At 45.0% G+C, this 19,989-nt stretch overlaps 1 protein-coding gene across 25 annotated transcripts in view; it reads left to right on the top strand.

Annotated features, from left to right (window-relative positions):
• Positions 1-19,989, top strand: part of EIF4G3 (eukaryotic translation initiation factor 4 gamma 3) — a 529,091-nt gene that overhangs the window by 296,726 nt on the left and 212,376 nt on the right. For 13 of the 25 annotated variants that reach the window (XR_007770674.1, XM_050931156.1, XM_050931132.1 and 10 more), the window contains 4 exons: positions 1,022-1,054; positions 13,513-13,533; positions 14,431-14,610; positions 15,263-15,377. Coding sequence is in view for 24 of the 25 variants with exons in the window: in XM_050931156.1 (XP_050787113.1) it covers positions 1,022-1,054; positions 13,513-13,533; positions 14,431-14,610; positions 15,263-15,377 (349 nt within the window). In the remaining variant the exon portion in view is untranslated. The remainder of the gene's footprint in view (positions 1-1,021; positions 1,055-13,512; positions 13,534-14,430; positions 14,611-15,262; positions 15,378-19,989) is intronic. The other 12 variants (XM_050931135.1, XM_050931137.1, XM_050931141.1 and 9 more) reach the window with 3 other exon arrangements.

A 19,989-nucleotide genomic window follows, 5' to 3' on the forward strand; every position in this document is an offset into this window, starting at 1 on the left:
TACAAAACAGGTTTTGCTTCACTTAATTATCCTTTTAAACTTAGTTTATAATGTTTTTTTCTTAACCTACATTGGTATTGAATACATTCAATGCTTTTTTATTCGGTGCTTAACAAACAGGTTTTGCCGTAGTAAATTCCCTTTATAAACCTAGTCTTCAATATTATTTAACTTTTCTCTTAATCCACCCTGATATTAAATACACTTCCCCTAGTCAAACACACACACACATTTTTTCAAAATGGCCGACAGCGCCAACCAAAACGGGGGGTGGGAAGGCGGGACAAAAGCCCTAAAAGGGGCGTGGAAACCTGTCAAAATTGCATGGTGATGAATACTATCGAGCTTATTACTACTACTGCGTTCTGTCCAGGCTGTGCCATTGGCATACTCTGTTTTCCTGGACAAATCTTGGGTTAACCGATTTGCTTCAGTTTCCCCATTTGTAAAATTGGGATAACAATACTTACCACCACATAGTGGGGTAGGATTATATGCTAATGTCTGTAAATACTTTGAAGATGAAATGCACTATATATGTGCAAATTATTGTTTTACTCTTGTTTGCCTCACAGAGATTTGCATGCACTCACTGTAGTATGTAGGACACTAAAAGTGCTTACCTGGCTGTTAATTGCACTGTTGTAAGCAGAGGTGTCCTCCACTCTCCAGAAACTTGAGTCAGTCAAACCACTTTAAGGATATCCACTTGTCTAAAACACATAATATTTTATTAACTTAAGTATATCTGTATTCATATAGTAGAATGCCTTTAAGATGACTAGCAGCTTTGGTTGTCTCTCTCTATCTCCCAGCTCTTGGGCAGCACACTATCACTGGAGTGGTGTTAACCTGTTATATTGTAGTACCTGTCTGTCACTGTCCTTCAGCAGAGCTTTGACTTTTTGTGTTTTTTCTTGTGGGTTTATTTTGCATGTAGTATGACATTTCGTTTTTTGTTGTGGGCTTTCTGACTCTTTGTGCCTTTCCTTTTGTGTTTGTTTCTCCCGCCTTTCCTCAGTTTGCAGCGGGGCCTCGACCTGCCCATCACCAGGTACAGTACCCTTGCCCCTTCATTATCATCCTAAACTAATCTGTTGTGGGAAAGGGGAGGTTGGAGGTTATCCACCTACTAACTTTAAAAATGCAAGCTTGCTTTGTGAGCCAGATCCTTTCCAAATGTTAGCACCTGCTATAACCTCAGCTAACAAGCAACCATGATACCCGGTGATGCTTTGCCTCCTAATTAATTTCACTGCACTTACTATTAACAATCCCGTTAAAAACATTGCTTAGCTTAAAAAAAAATTGCGAGACTATTGCCAGGTATCTTTCACATTTTCTTGCATTTGGGGGAATCTCTGAAACTTGCTCAAAACTTCAGATGATTTCAAAGGGAAGCACATACAGATTTCAATGGGAATTTGACATCAAATTCTTTTGAAAATATCAGCCTTTAAATTCTAATGGCTTTTAACAATGCATATTAGCTGCCAATTTATAGGGCTCTGAGGTATACTGCGTTTGAAGGATATTTGTCATTTGTTTGCTATAATGTGTATTACTGTATATAGCAAAGTTAAATTTCTAGGTGTATGTGTGGTTTTCCTGATGGCTAAATTGAACTTTATACGGAACTATTTAGCTGTAATATAGATTCAGCTCCTAAGCAAGGAAGAAAATATGAAAAAGTGTATGACCTCTCACATATGTGGCTCATATGTGTAACTTGCATTGTGAGAAAGCAAAGATCAGTAGCTCATTCTCTTAGTCTGCTGGTCTTTCAAATCTTTGAGTTTTAATTCAAAGGTAAAAGCAGCAAAGAGTCCTGTGGCACCTTATAGACCAGGGGTAGGCAACCTATGGCATGCATGCCGAAGGCGGCATGCGAGCTGATTTTCAGTGGCACTCACACTGCCCAGGTCCTGGCCACTGGTCTGGGGAGATCTGCATTTTAATTTAATTTTAAATGAAGCTTCTTAAACATTTTAAAAACCTTATTTACTTTACATACAAGAATAGTTTAGTTATATATTATAGACTTATAGAAAGAGGTCTTCTAAAAACATTAAAATGTATTACTGGCACGGCGAAACCTTAAATTAGAGTGAATAAATTAAGATTGGCACACCACTTCTGAAAGGTTGCCTACCTCTGTTATAGACTAACAGACGTATTGGAGCATGAGCTTTTGTGGGTGAATACCCACTTCGTCAGATGCAGTCCAACGAAATGGGTATTCACCCACAAAAGCTCATGCTCCAATACGTCTGTTAGTCTATAAGGACTCTTTGCTGCTTTTACAGATCCAGACAAACATGGCTACCCCTCTGATACTTGAATTCAAAGGTAGTAACTATGTTTTTTGGGTGAGGAAGATTTTAAAAGTTGAGTAGTGTATATGAAAGTGATGGGAAACACTAACTGCAAAATTAGTTGAAATATCAGTATAGCATGGCCTACTCAAAGTGTCTGATAAATCTCTTTATCTTTCAGCTCTATTGTGTTTTATTTCATCCTTACAAAAACCAGTTTTCCCATATAAATTTTTTTTATGAGGGAGAAGATCTTAATAGATTTGATTATTTCTTTGTCACATGCTATATGCTTATGAGGACTAATACTGCTGCCACTGAAGTTCCTGGAAGAAGTTCCATTGACTTCAGTGGAGCAAAATCAGATGCTTAATCAAGGAAGGTTTGCTCCATGGGAAGGCATTACATTGGTCTAATTTCATTCATGCTAGTCAGTCTGAGGTCAGGTCTACACTCAAAAGTTAAACTGACCAAGCTACTGCACTCATAGTACCCTGAGTGATGTAGTTAAGCCGACCTAACCCCTGGTGTAGATGGCTTTAGGTTGATGGAAGAATTCTTTCATCCACCTAGCTACCACCTCTCAGGGAGCTTTATTAACTATGCTGATGGGAGAACCTCTCCTGTTGCAGTTGTGAGCTTCTACATTGAAGTACTACAGTGGCGCAGCTGTGCTGCTGTAACATTTCAAGTGTAGACAAGCCCTGAGCAATACTAGTGTAATATAAAGAGTGAGCTATGTTACTTACTGAAGATGATAGCGGGTGGCAGAGATGCTATCTCATGGAATCAGGTGAGTCTGTTAGTGGCTACAATGAGAAAACTATTATAGATACGTTTGTTCCCAGTGTATACAGTCTCATGAGGAAGACATGCTTTCTAGAACAGAGCAGACAGTTTAAAGAATAATGACACTTAATGCAGCTACTCATTCACTCACACACACAAACCACATGTGAGGAAGAAATTATCATTTGTTACTGTTTATGCATAGTTTTAAGCTCACTTGTTGCTGTGGATTGTACGGATAGGCTTATGGTGAGGGAAGAACCATTAAAGGTGAGTGTATTTGCACCTACCCTTTACTGTGTACTAATAAGCACCATGACAGAATTGGTAATTTGCTGTGAGACCTACCATTTCCTTTTCTTGACCTTCTCTGAAGTTCTGTGGTTATAAAAGGAGTTATGGGAAAACAAGTCACAGTTCAAAGATGAGGAATAATCATGAGTTCTTTTCTAGATCATTTACCAAAAGACAAAAATTTGTGTTTAGTGTGTCATGCTAAAATTCTCTCCTAAAATCAATGAGAACCAGGTGTACCCTATATATGCAGAATTTGGATCTAGAGATTTGCAGATCTTTATCAGTTAGCGGTGTATAATGCCAGTACAGCGTAGCAGGTAAAAATTGTTTGGTTGCTTTACAATTATAATTGAGTTAGGAATCGTATTATAATATGATTAAAACTGTTTTATCCATTGGACCCAGCTGTGACCCTATAACCAGGTTACAACCTGGGAATGTCCAAGGCTTTAGTATGCTTACAAAACCAATACATAGCTTAACTTTGCTGCAGCCAGGTTCTTGACTTGGTTATAGTTGTTGTATAGACAGAATTATCTCTCAGAAACCAGAATTTATTAGAAGCAGTAGATAGCTCAGTTGTTTGAGTTTTGGCCTCCTAAACGCAGGGTTATGAGTTCAATCCTTGAGTGGGCCACTTAGAGATCTAGTGCAAAAATCTGTCTGGGGATTGGTCGTGCTTTGAGAAGGGGGTTGGACTAGATGACCTTCTGAGGTCCCTTCCAACCCAGGTATTCTATGATTCTAAGGCCTAGATTCTTATCTGTTCCCAGTATCCTCTGGACACAGTTCTGTGTGTGTGAGGGGGAAGAATGGGATTGGTGCATAGGCAGACTGATTCTAAGCCTGTGTAGTCCCTGGAGTAGTTTCTATTAGGAGTTCTCAACCTTCTTCTTTCTGAGCCCTCCTCCCCCACAACATGCTGTAAAAATTCCATGGCCCACATGTGCCATAAGAACTGTTTTTCTGCATATCCAGTAGATTAAAAGCCAGGGCTGGCATTAGAGGTTAGAAAGAAGGACAACTGCCCAGTGCCCCATGGAGGCACTGGGGGCCCCGTGAAGCTAAGTTGCTTGGGCTTTGGCTTCAGCCCTGGGTGGTGCGGCCTGGGCTCCAGCTTTGTGCCCTGGGCCCCAGCAAGGCTAACACCGGGCCCTCTTTGGTTTATTTTGGTGGCCCCCTGAAAGGCCCCCCAGAGGGCCCCGGACTCCTATTTGAGAACCGCTGGTTTATATTTTGCCAGTGCCAAAGGGTGATAAGAGAGGGAATCTGACCCTAAACCTGAAAACTGACAGTGAGAATGTTGTGCTCTCATATTAGGAATCCTCAGGCTAACTTAAATTATTATTCTCATGTGAACTGAAAAAAGTTACAAATCACTACTTTACACAGTCTTTACTCTCTTGGGTTAATTAAAATGTTATGCAGTTGTTACTTTGAGAACCCAGAATGATAATTTTCTTTATGCAAAGCGTTTACCAAATACACATTTACCCCGATATAACGCTGTCCTTGGGAGCCAAAAGATCTTACCGTGTTATAGGTGAAACCGCATTATATCGAACTTGCTGTGATCCACTGGAGTGCGCAGTCCTGCCACCCCCACCCCCGGACCACTGCTGTACCGTGTTATATCCAAATTCGTGTTATATCGAGGTAGAGGTGTACTGAAATTTACTATATTGGGTACCAACTTTGGCTATAATTGACATTCAGAAAAAGGAATTCTTGTCTTCTAACACAGTATTAGGAAGAGCAAGTTTTTATCCTAAATTTAAATTTTCTGTGTAATATGCATATTATATTATGGTAGAGTCACATTCCATATCACTTTGAATGAACTCATATAATACAGAGTATTCATTAGTGCTATTTCCTGTAACACTGCTCTACAGCCAAAATGCTTCTGAAATAAATGTAGTCCAGCTTTACTAATTCTGGGTCACTGAGAATAAAAATGATGCTTAAAATTGTTGATTGGCTCTAGTTTTCAAGATATGCTATTGGGTCAGTATATACGACCCTTGTCTTGGGAATGGCGGAGGATAAGTGAGTTATAAAGGAAAGGGATCTCAATTTAAACCAGAAATGACTAAAATACATCTTTGACTGGATCTATGAATAAATCTATGAGTGGGTTTGGACAGTACTTGCTTTTTAGGCAAAACAATGAATGATGCAATCTGAAGCTGGTATTGCATCATACATGATATGAATTGCATCATGTATTCCTAGAAGTCATGGATGATGCAATCATAACGAAGCTTACATCACTCTGCTGAACAAATTGCCCTATATCAGCTCTAGAAATCATACAGTGTCGTGCTCTCTTATTTATCAGTGTTTGATTTTGCAAAGGGACACATTTCTGTTTAGCCAAAGTGAGCAGAGATGCCTCGTACTTGTGTGAACAGTGCAGATAACTTCTGCTATGTTTGTGGTGAAGTGACTTTTGCATCACAAAAGCGCAGTATAACCACTATGGTTAAGAAAGCCTATCACCTTTATTTTGGCTGCAAAATTGGAGATCAGGACAAGAGGTGGGCCCCACACATATGCTGCAACACTTGTGCAACAAATCTTTGCCAGTGGTTGAACATGAAGAGGAAATCTATGCCTTTTGCAGTGCCAATGATTTGGGGAGAGCCAACAGATCATACCAGCAATTGTTACTTCTGCATGGTGCCTCCAGTTGGGAAAGGTGTGTCAAAGAAGAAAAAGTGGACTGTGCATTATCCAAACATTCCATCAGCTATACGCCCAGTACCCCACAGAGAAGGACTGCCGGTTCCTGATGCACCAGAATCATTCTCACTTGAGTCAGACGAGGAAGAGAAAGAGGATGAAACTTCTGGTCCTGAACCATCAGTGTCACAGGACCTACATTTTCTCCCATCCTCCTCCTCTGAACCACACCTCATAACACAAGGTGAACTGAATGACCTTGTCAGGGATTTGGAACTACCCAAGAGTAAGGCAGAGCTGTTGGGCTCCAGACTACAGCAGTGGAATCTCCTGGCAGGCTATCAGGGCAAATGGAGCCCATCAATGCTTGCAGACTATTGCTGGACAGTGACAAGAGATGCTCCATTTAATGAATACAAGAGACAAACCAAGAAGCGCTGAGTAGACACTGAATAGGACTAAACTATGTACATAATAGTTTTTTGCCTTTTGTTTCATAATAAATTTTATTTATATAACCCTTTTGCTGATTTTTAAAGTGTTACATAAACAGGACAGGTGAAATATTGTCATGTAAAGCAACCATAAACACATGAAAAGACCTAGGTTTACAATTTATGATTAAAACTCTATTATCTACACAATATACATAGACTTAAAATGTAAAAACTTAAATATCTTAGAAACAGTAGCCAATCAGTTGTTTTAATTGTCATATTTGAATTCAGCACATCAAAATACATAATAAATATCACATTTTATCTCTGACGCAGACTACTTCTCAAAAATTGTAGACCAGTGTAATTATTGTATCATTAATATGCTCTGATGAGCATGACTTATGTTCTTGAAGTGACTGGCAACTTTATAAAGAATTTATTTAAAATATATTATGAACATGTCAGTTATAATTATTTGAAGCCTATTGATGCTGTAAAAAACAAAATTGAAGCTCTTGTGATTTCATAACCTCTGGAAGCCCAGTTTTAATGTTTTTCAAGTAAACAACAATCAAAGTCAAATGAAAATAGCTGCCATGGTTTTGCTGAAAAGCTAAGCAATTGCTCCTCTCTCTCTTTTCAGCAAATGTATTTCCTGAGGTGGAGGATGTGTATGAGTGTGGGGAATGTCCGTTCCTAGCTCTATACATGGAGCCAGGAAGGGGAGCAGGAAGTGGAGGGAGGTGTTCTTCACTCCCCACCTCTCTGTACAGAGCCATGCGGGAATGTTCTCTTCTCCTACCCCATCCTTGAAGACAGAGATAGTATTGGAGTGTGATCTCCACATACGTGGAGCAAGGTTTCATGGAGATTGGGAACCAAAACGCATGCTGCTGGTTCCACTCTGGGAGCAGTTGTTAGCTCTTTTTCCATTAGTGGATATTTGAAAGGACAGAGAGGCTGTGAAGGAACATGGCTGGGACAACCATGGTGCTAGTGCTTAAACTAGTGTCAAGGTGTAGTAGAACCTGTTTATATGTTTTTATTATTTCTTTTAATTTAGCCAGAGACTGTGTGATGGATTCTTTTATAATGAAAGATAAAAAATAAAATACAGAATTTGATGAGCATTGCTAATACTGGAAGACTGTCATCCACTCGTAAACTACATACCATCACCTGCAGGCAAAAGTTTGGAAAAAGAAATGAGCCTTACACTCAGGCTTTTGCAGGCCAGTTAGGGAAGTAAATTCCAGAGCCAAGGACCCTCTCCTGCAAAATCACTGTCTCTGGCACCCAGATCTTTAATTTCAGAGAGAGTTTTAACTCAAGTTCCCCAGCTGATCTCGGTGAGATGGTGAAGGTGCAATTATCTCAGCCAAGACCCAAGACAGATTAAAGATCAGAGTCAACACTCTGACTTGTACCTGGTGGTAAATGCACGTCTCTCATCCACTAAGAAAACAGCATTCTTCGAAAATGTTTCCATCTTTCCTGTGCAGACACTCCCTCACCCTCTCTTAAGGGTCAGGGAAAAGTTATCCTGCCAGCCAATTCTTCTCTTTCTCTTCTACCTCAAAATTAATAACAAAGGAGTTGTCTAAGGCTATGGAGATGCATAATTAAAACAAGAAAACAGCCTTAACGTACCAGTCTGATTTGGTTGTAATCTTGACAATTCGTTGCTTTGTTCTTGTGTTTCCATTGTTACTTTTTTCAGCCTTTTGCAGGGCCATGTCTTCTAATGGATCTGTAACAATTGCTAGCCTTTAATTGACCTGAAAATATGTAGATAAATGTCTAATGTTTATTATGTTTAAAATAAATGTAGCTTGTTTGCAGTACTCATGCTAGAGAGACTTCCTTTATTTTTCAGTCATATGAGGTGTGCTTCACAAGCTTTTCAATGAAAATGTGGTTCCATTTAGAAGCATGTCTTTTGCATATGGCAAAGCAAGCTCTTCCCCTCTCCTTTCAGAGTTCTTGACAATTTAGAATGCATGGAGTTTATCTTGTGCACTGCAATATGCCAATACATAGACAAGGGGGTGTTCAGCTAGGCCAGTGTGCTAAAGAGCATAATGTAGATGAGACCTTGTAACAGTGTCAGTACCCATCTCACACGAGTGCCCCCTTTGCTCTGGCCAATATACCTGCAATTAGTCTTTTCAATGAGGCAGCACCCGCCTCTCATGGGCGGGTGCTGCCCTTTGGTTGGTTGAGTGTGAGCCTGCTTTTAGTTTTAGTTCTTATATCGGGATGGCACCCACCTCTTGTGCACATCACCGGGCTGATGGTTCTCTCAATGGGTCTTCAGCGACTCAGCCCTGAGGCCAAGACATATTCACTGTCCCTCCTTCTGGGGTATATAGTCCCAAGTTCTTATCACGGCCTTGTTATGGGGCCATAGCTCTTAGGTATCTTCCCAGAGGCTCTGCCTTCTTCAACCCCAAGCCGTGGTCTATCTCAGTATCCGCAGCTGGTGGCGTTTCAGGAGGCCTCCCTAGGCTCAGTCTTCAATCAGACCAGCGGGACCCATCTCATTACCCTTGCTGGCCTGGGCAGGTTCTTTGCTCAGACCCCCTGGGCTTCAGCCTGCCGCACTGACCTTCCGTTGGTCCTGCTGCTCTTCCCGCCAGACAGGCACCCCGTCTTCAGCAGCCTGGGTTTCAGTCTTGTCTGCAGTGAGCTGTCCACGATATTGCTGCTCTTTCAGCCAGCCATTCACCCAGGCTTCACTCCATCTGCCCCTCTGATCGGCCGCTCCTCTGCAGCCACTCTAGGCTGTCTGGAGCACTTCTCTCTGCTTTATTCTGGGGCAGGGTGATGCAGGGCCATGAGACCTCCAGCAGGGGACCTCCGAACCTAGTCCATCCTGCCACACACCTAAAAGGTCTCATTCCATCTTTAACTTCTGATGCAAAATACAGATTTTTGCAGAAGAAACCAGAATTCTTCATTTACAGGTGCCCTGTATATGGAGCTGTTATGTGTGTTTGTTTTCATATGCTTGAAGAAAAAGCGTTTTTAATTGAAAGAAGAAAATTAATACCAAACTAACAATGAGGCAGTGATTAAAGGTTCATTTTCACTTTGTAAGGAAAGTGAGGCTGTAGAGTAAAAACAGTTGGTTTGAAACAAATGTTTGTCATGTTCGGGTACATCCACACTACCCGCCAGATCGGCAGGTTGTGATCGATCTATCGGGGATCGACTTATCGCATCTTGCCACTCTCCCCGTCGACTCTGGAACTCCACCAGGGCGAGAGGCAGAAGCGGAGTCGACAGGGGAGCCATGGCCGTCAATCCCATGCCGTGAGGACGGGAGATAAGTCAAAATAAGATATGTCGACTTCAGCTAAAGTTGCGTATCTTACATCGACCCCGCCCCTCATAGCTGAAGTTGCGTATCTTACATCGACCCCGCCCCTCTCCCCAGTGTAGACCGGCCCCTAGACACAGCAGTTTTCTAATTTTGTATAAGATACATTGTGGCATTTGGTTCACAGTGGTTAGAGCTTTGTTAGGTCTTGCAGTTCTTAGGCCAGGTTTACACTACAAACTTATATCGGTATAACTACATCGATCAGGGGTGTGAAAAATCCACACCCCTGAGTGATGTAGTTATACAGACCTAACCCCGGTATAGACAGCGCTATGTCAATGGGAGAGTTTCTCTTGTCAATTTAGCTACTGCCTCTTGGAGAAGTGGATTAACTACACTGACTGGAGAAGCTCTTCCTTGGGTACAGTAGCATCTTCATTAAAGCGCTACAGTGGTGCAGCTATGCTGCTGCAATGCTGTATGTGAAGACAAACTCCTAGTCTTAAAGAGAGGGAGGGATTTGTGGGAGAGGTTGTCCGGAATAGGTTGCTGGTGTTGAGGATTTCTAACAATAACCACATCATGGAACTCCTTACCCTAAATGCTGTTCCTGACTCTGTAATGCACGTGCTCCAAGGTAACACTTGCATACATGGGAATGAACTGTGGACAGTTTCAACCTTAATTCTGAATTTCCTTGCCCTTCTCAAGGAAGGCATTGTTAGCATTGCTTCAGCCATGTGTGTTTGCATATAAACTTGTGACATTAAATTGTTAGAAAAACAGAGTTGCAAAATACCACCCTCCAGGAGTAGGTTTAGATATTGTCAGCTTACCTTTGGAGGGGAAGGGGGAAGGATAGAGTATAAAATGTTTTGCCAGCTAGGGCTTATTTTGAATGCCTGAACCTATATATAGATTAGATGTACTCTCATGCTTTGATGGATTTCTGCTTTTTTCTAGAAATAAAGCCTAAGTTTTTTTCATTTGGAAGGGTTTTCTGTACCTAAAAATAATGAAGTAAATTCTGCTAGAGACTTCTCCCTTTGGACTGACTTTTTTTTTTAACTTGATTCTCCCCTATCCTGTTTTACAATAACGAGAAGGATATTCTCACTGCTCTTGTGCAAAACCCCTTTTAGAGACTCACTTTCTTTGGGAGGTCTGCTAACATTGACCCACGTGTTAGTATGGCATTGCAACCCAGCGTTCATGTTTGCAAATCCTCACTCAAATTTGCATGACCTCCCTGCTCCAAAAAAAAAAAAAAAAAGTTTTGGTTCTTCTTCACCACTGGGTTGACAACCTATTATCTAAACAATGGGTGGTATTCTCCTCTCACGTTAGTTGACAGAAGTGTAATTTGTTGATTTCCCAGTGTCTGTCTTTTAGAAGTAATGAAATCATTGTGCCTTTGCTCTCCTTCTCCCAAGAATCATAACTGGCTCTCAGCAACTTTTACTATGACATGCAGTATTATTTCTTAAAGCCCAGTGATCTCCTCTCTATGGGTTCACTTTGTACCCAGAACTGCAAGGATAGATAGCTGTGTAACAGTTTAATATAAGTATCAGAGGAGTGGTTGTGTTAGTCTGGATCTGTAAAAGCCCAAAAAGGCCTGTGGCACCTTATAGACTAACAGATATATTGGAGCATGAGCTTTCGTGGGTGAATACCAACGATGCATCCGACGAAATGGGTATTCACCCACGAAAGCTCATGCTCCAATACGTCTGTTAGTCTATAAGGTGCCACAGGACTCTTTGCTAGTTTAATATAAGTCCTCAAGCTTGCTAAGCATGCCATGTGTTTTGGAAGGCACTGTTTTGGTTCTAAGTGCACTTTCATTCCACTGGTGACAACAGAAAGAGGAGCCAGTTTGTTTCTCAAGAAGCAGAATTATTTTAGAATTGCATTCCTGTGACTTTACAGACAGCTTCAGATGGTCTTGTAGACACACTGATTGATGGTAAAAAGCCATACACAAATCAGTAATTTCCATTTCCATACATTTTTTCACTAATTTGGTGGCCTATATTGCATATTTGCTAGTCAATATGTTTCCTCCTAAGAATGGAGTGACCTTGTTGGAGAGAGAGGCAGGTTTCCAATACTTCAGTTCCAGTGTTGAAGGACCACAGTCTTTATTTTTTTAATTTGAAAATAATATTGATTTTTTTTTCTATGGCAGCTGTGAACACATGATATTGACTGTAGATATTGACCTAGCAAGCTGTCACACTAATTTGGACAGTGGAGAAACTCTGGCTAGTTGACATAATGAGAGACCAGACCAAAGCTGAGTCTCCATCCAATCTATTTCCACTTTGAATACATATAGAAACAGAGGGACACTGATTCTGTATGAGGAGCTCCATTGTGGATCACTGGTGAGCTAGAAGTAACTACATCTCAGCAAGCCAGCCAAGAGGCTGTCAAAGTCTGATACCAGAGGAAGAACTACAGAGAAAGAACCTTCATCCTTGAACCCCATACAAGCCTGTTCTTGCTCATCTTTGCTAGCTCAAGAGATTGCATAGGTTAAAAGGGGAAAACACAAAGATGGAAGAAAAATGAGATTTATAATTGCAGTCCTGGCAAGATCATTTTCAAGCCTATATCTGTTATGCTGTGTCAGTAAGAATATCAAATCTCTAAATTGTTTTCACACACTCTTTCTGGTGTCTCTGGATACTGGAAATCATACAAATCTTAGCCACAGTCAGCATGAACTTACCACATCTCCTATGTCAGATAGTGATCCCTTGGTCCTCCAGGGCTAGACAACCACCTAGTTTCCACTAACCCAGAAGTTTGGGAGTTTTTGTTTTTTGCCCAAACAATTGAACTTTCTTCTGATACAAAACACATCGTAGGGTATGACTGATGATACAATTCTTCATCCAAGTTAACAGCTTAGTAATAACATTTTTGCTTTCATCTTCATATTCATTTTATCTGGCCTTTAGAGAAAGGGACTAAGTGTTGACATTTATGGAGAGAAATCATTCAATACGGGGACTATCACAGTGTCTCCGAATCTTCAAGAATGACCAAAGTGGCTATTTTGTTATCACTACCACAGTTTCCAAGTACAGGTGCATCATAGGAGCCTTCTGCCTTGCTCTCTTCTCCAGTGGACTTAACAGTGAAGCATATATATTGGCCCATCCTTTCCCAGTGCCAGGCCAGCCTTGCTTAGCCCAGACTTCCATTCCCCAATAATTATCTGCCTTTCTTCTTCCCTGTACTCATGGTATAGCTTGCCACGGGCTGACTGCTTGCTTTAATGCACCAGATCAATCAGCAGTGGAGCAGCAGAGAGGAAGAGAAAAATGTTTAAAGTTAAGAACAAGCTGCACATTAAGTCTTTCTCCAGTATTCTGTTTGCTGCAAATTTTAATTTTTTTATTAATTATTCTTCAGTGTAAAACTTTCTAGAAAACTTCTGCTTGAAACATGGTTGGGATTCTGACAGGAAAAGATTGCTTGATACTAGCTCAGTATCTTTCCTGCTCTGTTATATAGAAAACAGGATAGAAAGATTATTGAAACTATTACATTAGGGCTAATGTTATATCCTATCCCTTCATATTGATCTGTAAGTTGTTCCATTGGCTTTCTTTCTGTTTCCTGTTGCTTTCTTGCTTCGTTATTGAAGGGAGGATTCAGACCCATCCAGGTAATTTTAACTACTGGTTCTGCATGGCATAAGTGTTTCTTTATCACATATTTCATTATTAAATTAGTGAATGTATTAAAGTATGATGCATATCTTACCTGTTTAGTTTCAAGATTGTTAAGACTGTAATATGAGTGAGGGCTTCTAGTGCCTTGAATGCTTCCACATCCCAGATGCTGATGCTTCTCTTAAAGAGAGTTAAGATCTGAGCTACATATCACCAGGTTGCTTTGTTCCCTGGGGCTTCTGTGTGGGCTACACTTGTGTGGTGGGTTACTTTATGCAAGTATGCTGGAAAAGTTTGGTGCAACTTAGAAAGGGGTTGTCACCTTTTTGAAAAAGGACATGTAGGCCCTTCAAACTTTCAGTAGAGTAAAGAGGCTAAGTATGGGGGGGACCTACAACCCCCATAAAAATCTGAATTTTAGCTTTTCTGGAATTTTTTCAATGCAGTTTCCTTGATCTTTTACTGCCTTATCATATCACTTATAAAGTTGGTATTTTTTTCAATCCACTCCACCCTATAAAGTACATTTTGCATAGAATCCTTTCCTCTGACCTTTAATCTGAAAGCTGGTGCATATAATTCACTAGACACACATTAATAGTTACACTTTTACAGTTTAAAACTTAACTGTTTGCTTTTAGTCTGTCTTTCTCACTTTGTGCCTTGTAAAACTGAGGATTGTGTGTAAATAGCCATTGTTAAAAAACTAATGGAAACTGTCCTGCAATTTTCTGAATAGGTGGCAACCCTCTGAAAGTGTGTTTTGTTTTGTTTTTTTAAATTACAATATGGTTTTCTCTACTATTATTTGATATTGCAAATTAATTTTCTTTTCAAGGAAAAATAACTTTTGCCTTTTTTTGTTTTCCTTTTTTGCTTCCCTCTTCTAGTTTTTTCAGCGGCCTCAAATACAGCCTTCTAGAGCTGCCATCCAGAACAGCAGCCCTTCTATCCGTCCTGGTGCGCAAACACCAACTGCAGTGTATCAAACCAACCAACACATCATGATGGTTAACCATCTGCCAATGCCGTATCCAATGCCCCAGGGCCCCCAGTACTGTATACCACAGGTAATACATTGCCTAAGCACATATGAACTTGGAAGAGCTACAGTTATTTCTCCTGGATTAAAAGAAGGTGATCTTTTGGGACTGCAGGAAAGGTGGAGGAAAAGGCTGATATAATTAGCAGCATAACCCCTGTCCTTTTTCTTCTTTAAATGTATACATTTATCTATTAAGGCAGAGGGTGGAGAGGGGATAATCATAAATTGTATCCTTTTTATTTTTGAGATAAATTATTATTCTAGAATTGATTCTCTTCCTCTGAAGGAGATGATGGAAAACTAAATTCCTCAAAAACACCTAGTACTATAACAACTCTTAAATTGATTTAAGAGCTATGCTATTACTATTAAACATTGGGCTTTCTTTCAGTCCTGCATTACAGAAATGAGGGGAACGAATCAAGTTGACTATGGTCTGATTTCCTGCATATTTTTACCTCAAATGACACAGCATGCATTTCATTATGTCGTCTTTTTTTTTTTTTTGGGGGGCGGGGGGGGGGCAGGGGACAGGCAGTATTCTGAATGTGTGTTTAAAAGGGCTTCATAGTCTCATTTTTAGGAATTTTTTAAAACCAGGTTAATTACAGCTTCTGTATGTAATGCCATATCATATGACAATTATTTGTAAATTTCTTGTAATTTTTCTCTCCCAGTATCGTCATAGTGGCCCTCCTTATGTTGGGCCTCCACAGCAGTATCCTGTTCAGCCACCAGGGCCAGGCCCATTTTATCCAGGCCCGGGTCCTGGAGAATTCCCCAATGCCTATGGTAAGCAGGGTGGAAGATTGTGCATGGTTTGGGGAAGGAAGGTATTGCTGGATATTTGGGGTGTGGGGATGTTTCTGGGTTTGTTATTTTTCTACAGCTGGTTTAATATTGTAAAGCCAAAATAATTCATTTGAATTCGAAACAGCTGCTAAATTTGAGCTTGTTGTGCTTCTGATTGATCACTCTCTAATCATACATGAACACAGTTTTTTGTTTGCATGAATGTTAGCAGAATAACTGTTGTTCTTCTTCGAGTGATTGCTCATATCCATTCCAGGTAGGTGTATACGCCGCGCGTGCACGTTTGCCGGAAACTTTTTACCCTAGCAACTCCAGTGGGCCGGCAGGTCGCCCCCTAGAGTGGCGCCACTATGGCACTAGATATATACCCCTGCCGGCCCGCCCGCTCCTCAGTTCCTTCTTACCGCCGTGTCGGTTGCTGGAACTGTGGAGTGCGGCTTGCTGTCCTCCACGTCCCTAGCTCTCCTGTACTTGTTCGTCGTCGTAGTTGTAAATAGTTCATAGATAATTCGTAGATAGTTTGATAGTATAGTAGTTAGTTAGAGTCTTGTATATAGTTGTTTAACATTGCTCGCAGGTGGGCCGTTGCCCTCCCCGGCTCCCGGCACCGGGCCCATGCCTGGCTCGCCGGGCTTCAAGCAGTGCTCGGCATGCAAGAAGCCGATGCCTACTAGCGATCCCCACGACGCGTGCCTCAAGTGCCTGGGGGAATCGCACATCAGCGAAAAGTGCTGCATTTGCAAGGCCTTTAAGCCTCACACGAAGAAGGAGAGGGATCAAAGGCTCCGCACTCTCCTCATGGAAGCGGCTCTGACTCCGGCACAGGTGGCGCAGTCGGCCAATTCTACTCCGGCACTGGACCGCGCCGGCACCGGTAAGACTCCCTGGCACTGACCATCTCCGGCACTGGGAGCAGACTCACGTCCCTCGGCGTCTGCAACACCATCGAAGCAGGCCCGAGTGGAGCGCCCGGCACCTACCTTGGCCGCGGCACCGCCTGCAGGGCTGCTGTCGACTCCGGGCCCGGAAGGTCCGTCGAGTCCAGCCCCTCCTAGCTGCCCCTTAAGATCAGGGGTCGAGCTACTGGTACCGTCTACGCCGGAGACCTTTGCCTCGGCACGGGACTTGATCGCAATGACAGAGCCATCGCAGCCTCAGCTGGCACCCCCGGGACGGGTAACCTCCAGGGGTAAACCGATGCTTCGAGCGCTATCTCCAGAGTCCTGGCACCGATCACCCCGGAGGCGTGAACGCTCGCGGTCGGGGCGCCGCTCGGAGTCCCGGCACCGTTCTCCCAGGCGATACCAGTCGTACTCGCGGCACCGATCGGTATCTGCACGGTCCTGGTCAGGCTCCTCTCACCGCCGGCGCCGAGACTCCAGGAGCCGTTCACCCCGACGTTTGGCTCCTTGGTCGACCTCCCGGCACCGAACCGGTGGTAGGTCCCGATCCCGGTCGACCTCCCCGCACCGCGCCGGTGGCAGGTCCCGGTCTCCACTGCCATCCCGGCAGCGCGCTCATCGAAGGTCGCGGTCCCGCTCCCGGCACCGACATTGCTCCAGATCCCGATCCGGATCCCGGCACCGGTTATCACGCTGTTCCCGATCCCGGCACCGATATGGGTCGCGGCACCGACCCTCGGCACCGAGGGGAGCGTCGGACTCGGCGCACAGAGACGCCTACCAATCAGGCTCAGCGCCTCCGTGGCCTTCTAGGGAGCCATCAGTGTCTTCCCAGGCTGACAGCGCCTATGCCATGGGCCAGGACAGGCACTCGGCCCTGTTCCAGGACCCTCCACCACAAGAGCGAGGGCCTCAACAGTGGGGGTTTTGGACCCCATGGGCGTATTGCCAAGCCCAGGGTCCGCAACACATTACCCCCCGCCCTACGGGGGAACGCAGACCACTGGAGGCGACGGTGTCTAGACCCCCTCCCTCCCCGGAAGCAGACGGCAGGTCCAGTCACCGGGACCCAGAGCTCCCTCCAGAGACGGAGGTGCAGCCCCAGATGGAACCCCCCGTGGACACTCTGTTGCCGGGGTTTTCCTCGTCGTCTTCTCCGGATGAGGCAGTGGCGGGTACCTCGTCCTCCAGCCCTCCCCCGCTGGATCTTAGGGCGCACCAGGACCTGCTCCGCCGGGTGGCACAGAACCTGGACTTGCAAGCGGAGGAGGTGTCTGAAATTGAGGACCCGGTGGTGAGCATCCTCTCCGTCGATGCGCCCACCAGAGTGGCCCTGCCCTTTATAAAAACAATCCAGGCCAACGCCGCTAACATCTGGCAGTCACCGGCCTCCATCCCTCCAACCGCTCGAGGGGTGGAACGGAAGTACATGGCCCCCTCGAAGGGCTATGAATACCTCTACGTTCACCCGACACCCTGCTCACTGGTGGTCCAGTCGGTGAATGACAGGGAGCGCCACGGTCAAGAGGCCCCAGTGCCCAAGTCGAAGGAGGCGAGACGAATGGACCTCCTGGGCCGCAAGGTCTATTTGGCGGGGGCGCTACAGCTCAGGGTCTCAAACCAGCAGGCCCTCCTCAGCCGCTACTCCTTCAACTCGTGGGTAGCGGCAGGGAAGTTCGCGGAGCTCTTGCCACAGGACACCCGCCAGGAGTTTTCCACCATCCTGGATGAGGGCAAAAAAGTAGCAAGGACATCGCTACAAGCCTCCCTAGATGCTGCCGATTCAGCCGCTCGGACCCTGGCTTCGGGGCTCACGATGCGAATTTCCTGGCTACAGGTCTCTGGCCTTCCTCCAGAGCTCCAACATACTATCCAGGACCTCCCCTTTGAAGGCCAGGGCCTGTTTTCCGATAAAACAGACCCCAGACTAAAAGACCTCAAGGACAATAGGGTCATAATACGGTCGCTGGGAATGCATACGCCTGCGACACAGCGCAGGCCATTCCGGCAGCAGAACCAGCAGCAGCAGCGGCGGCCGTACCCTCAGTTTCGCCCGCGGCAGGACCTCTCTAGGCGCCACGGCAGGAACAACCGCCGCAGGCAGTCCGGTGGCCAAACGGGGCAGAACCAAGGCTCCGCCAAGGCCCCTCCAGGACCTAAACCTTCATTTTGAAGGTGCGCCCGAGGGCGCAGTACCAGTTTCCCCTCCGGATCCTTCCCCGCAGTTTTCCAACTGTCTTTCTTTTTTCCTCCCGGCGTGGACCCGAATAACATCGGACCGTTGGGTCTTGCGTACGTTGCAGGCCGGTTATCACGTGCAGTTTTCTTCGCCCCCCCCACCCACCATCCCCGTCCCTCTTCAGGGACCCCTCTCACAGCAATTCCTTCGTCAGGAGGTGCACGCGCTCCTCATCAGGGGAGCCATAGAGGAGGTTCCGGAAAACGAGAAGGGCAAGGGGTTTTATTCCCGCTACTTTCTAGTCCCCAGGTTCAAGGGCGGCCTCAGGCCCATCCTCGACCTGCGGGAACTCAACAAGTATATGGTGAAGTTGAAGTTCTGTATGATATCCCTTGGAACCATCATCCCATCCCTGGATCCCGGAGACTGGTACGCCACCCTCGACATGCAGGACGCTTACTTCCACATCTCCATTGCCCCCCAGCACAGACGTTTCCTCCGCTTTGTGGTCGACCGCCAACATTATCAATTTGCGGTCCTCCCGTTTGGCCTCTCTACGGCCCCGAGAGTGTTTACGAAATGCGTGGCAGTCGTCGTCGCACACCTTCGACGTTGCCGCATTCACGTCTTCCCCTATCTGGACGACTGGCTGATCCGAGGCACATCAGAGCTGCAGGTCCGCGACCACGTCTGCAGGATCAGCACCCTCTTTGCTGCCTTGGGCCTCGTCATCAATGTGGACAAGTCTACTCTGCTCCCCACGCAGCGGATAGAGTTCATCGGGGCCGTTCTGGACTCTACCCTGGCCAGGGCCTTGCTACCCTTGCCCAGGGTTCCAATCGCTGTCGGCCATCATTCTGCGCTTGCAGGCGGCCCCGCTGATCTCTCTACGAACATGTCTGGCCCTCCTGGGCCATATGGCAGCCTGTACGTTCGTGATGGCATATGCCCGACTCCGCATGAGGCCTCTTCAATCTTGGCTCATCGCACAGTACCAGCCGGCCAGACATTCATTGGACACAGTCGTCACCGTTCCTCAGAGGGTACTGGACTACCTTCGGTGGTGGCTGGACCAGTCCGTAGTCTGTGCGGGGCTCCCGTTCCATCCGCCCCAGCCCCCGGCATCCCTGACTACGGACGCCTCAGATCTGGGCTGGGGGGCACACTGCGGCGCCCAGAGAACTCAGGGCCTGTGGACACCTCAGGAAATGGAGCTCCATATCAACGTACGGGAGTTGAGAGCGGTCCGTCTTGCTTGTCAAGCGTTTGTCCATCTCCTTCAAGGTCGTTGTGTTGCGGTGTTCACCGACAACACGACGACCATGTTTTACATCAACAAGCAGGGCGGCACCAGGTCCTCTCCCCTGTGTCTCGAGGCAATGCGACTCTGGGAGTTTTGCATAGCCCATACCGTTCACCTTTCCGCCTCCTATCTCCCGGGAGTGCGGAACACTCTAGCGGATCGGCTGAGCAGATCCTTCTGTTTGCACGAGTGGTCCCTCCGTCCAGA

Source organism: Gopherus flavomarginatus, chromosome 21 (genome assembly GCF_025201925.1).
Source record: "Gopherus flavomarginatus isolate rGopFla2 chromosome 21, rGopFla2.mat.asm, whole genome shotgun sequence".
NCBI lineage: Eukaryota > Metazoa > Chordata > Testudines > Testudinidae > Gopherus > Gopherus flavomarginatus.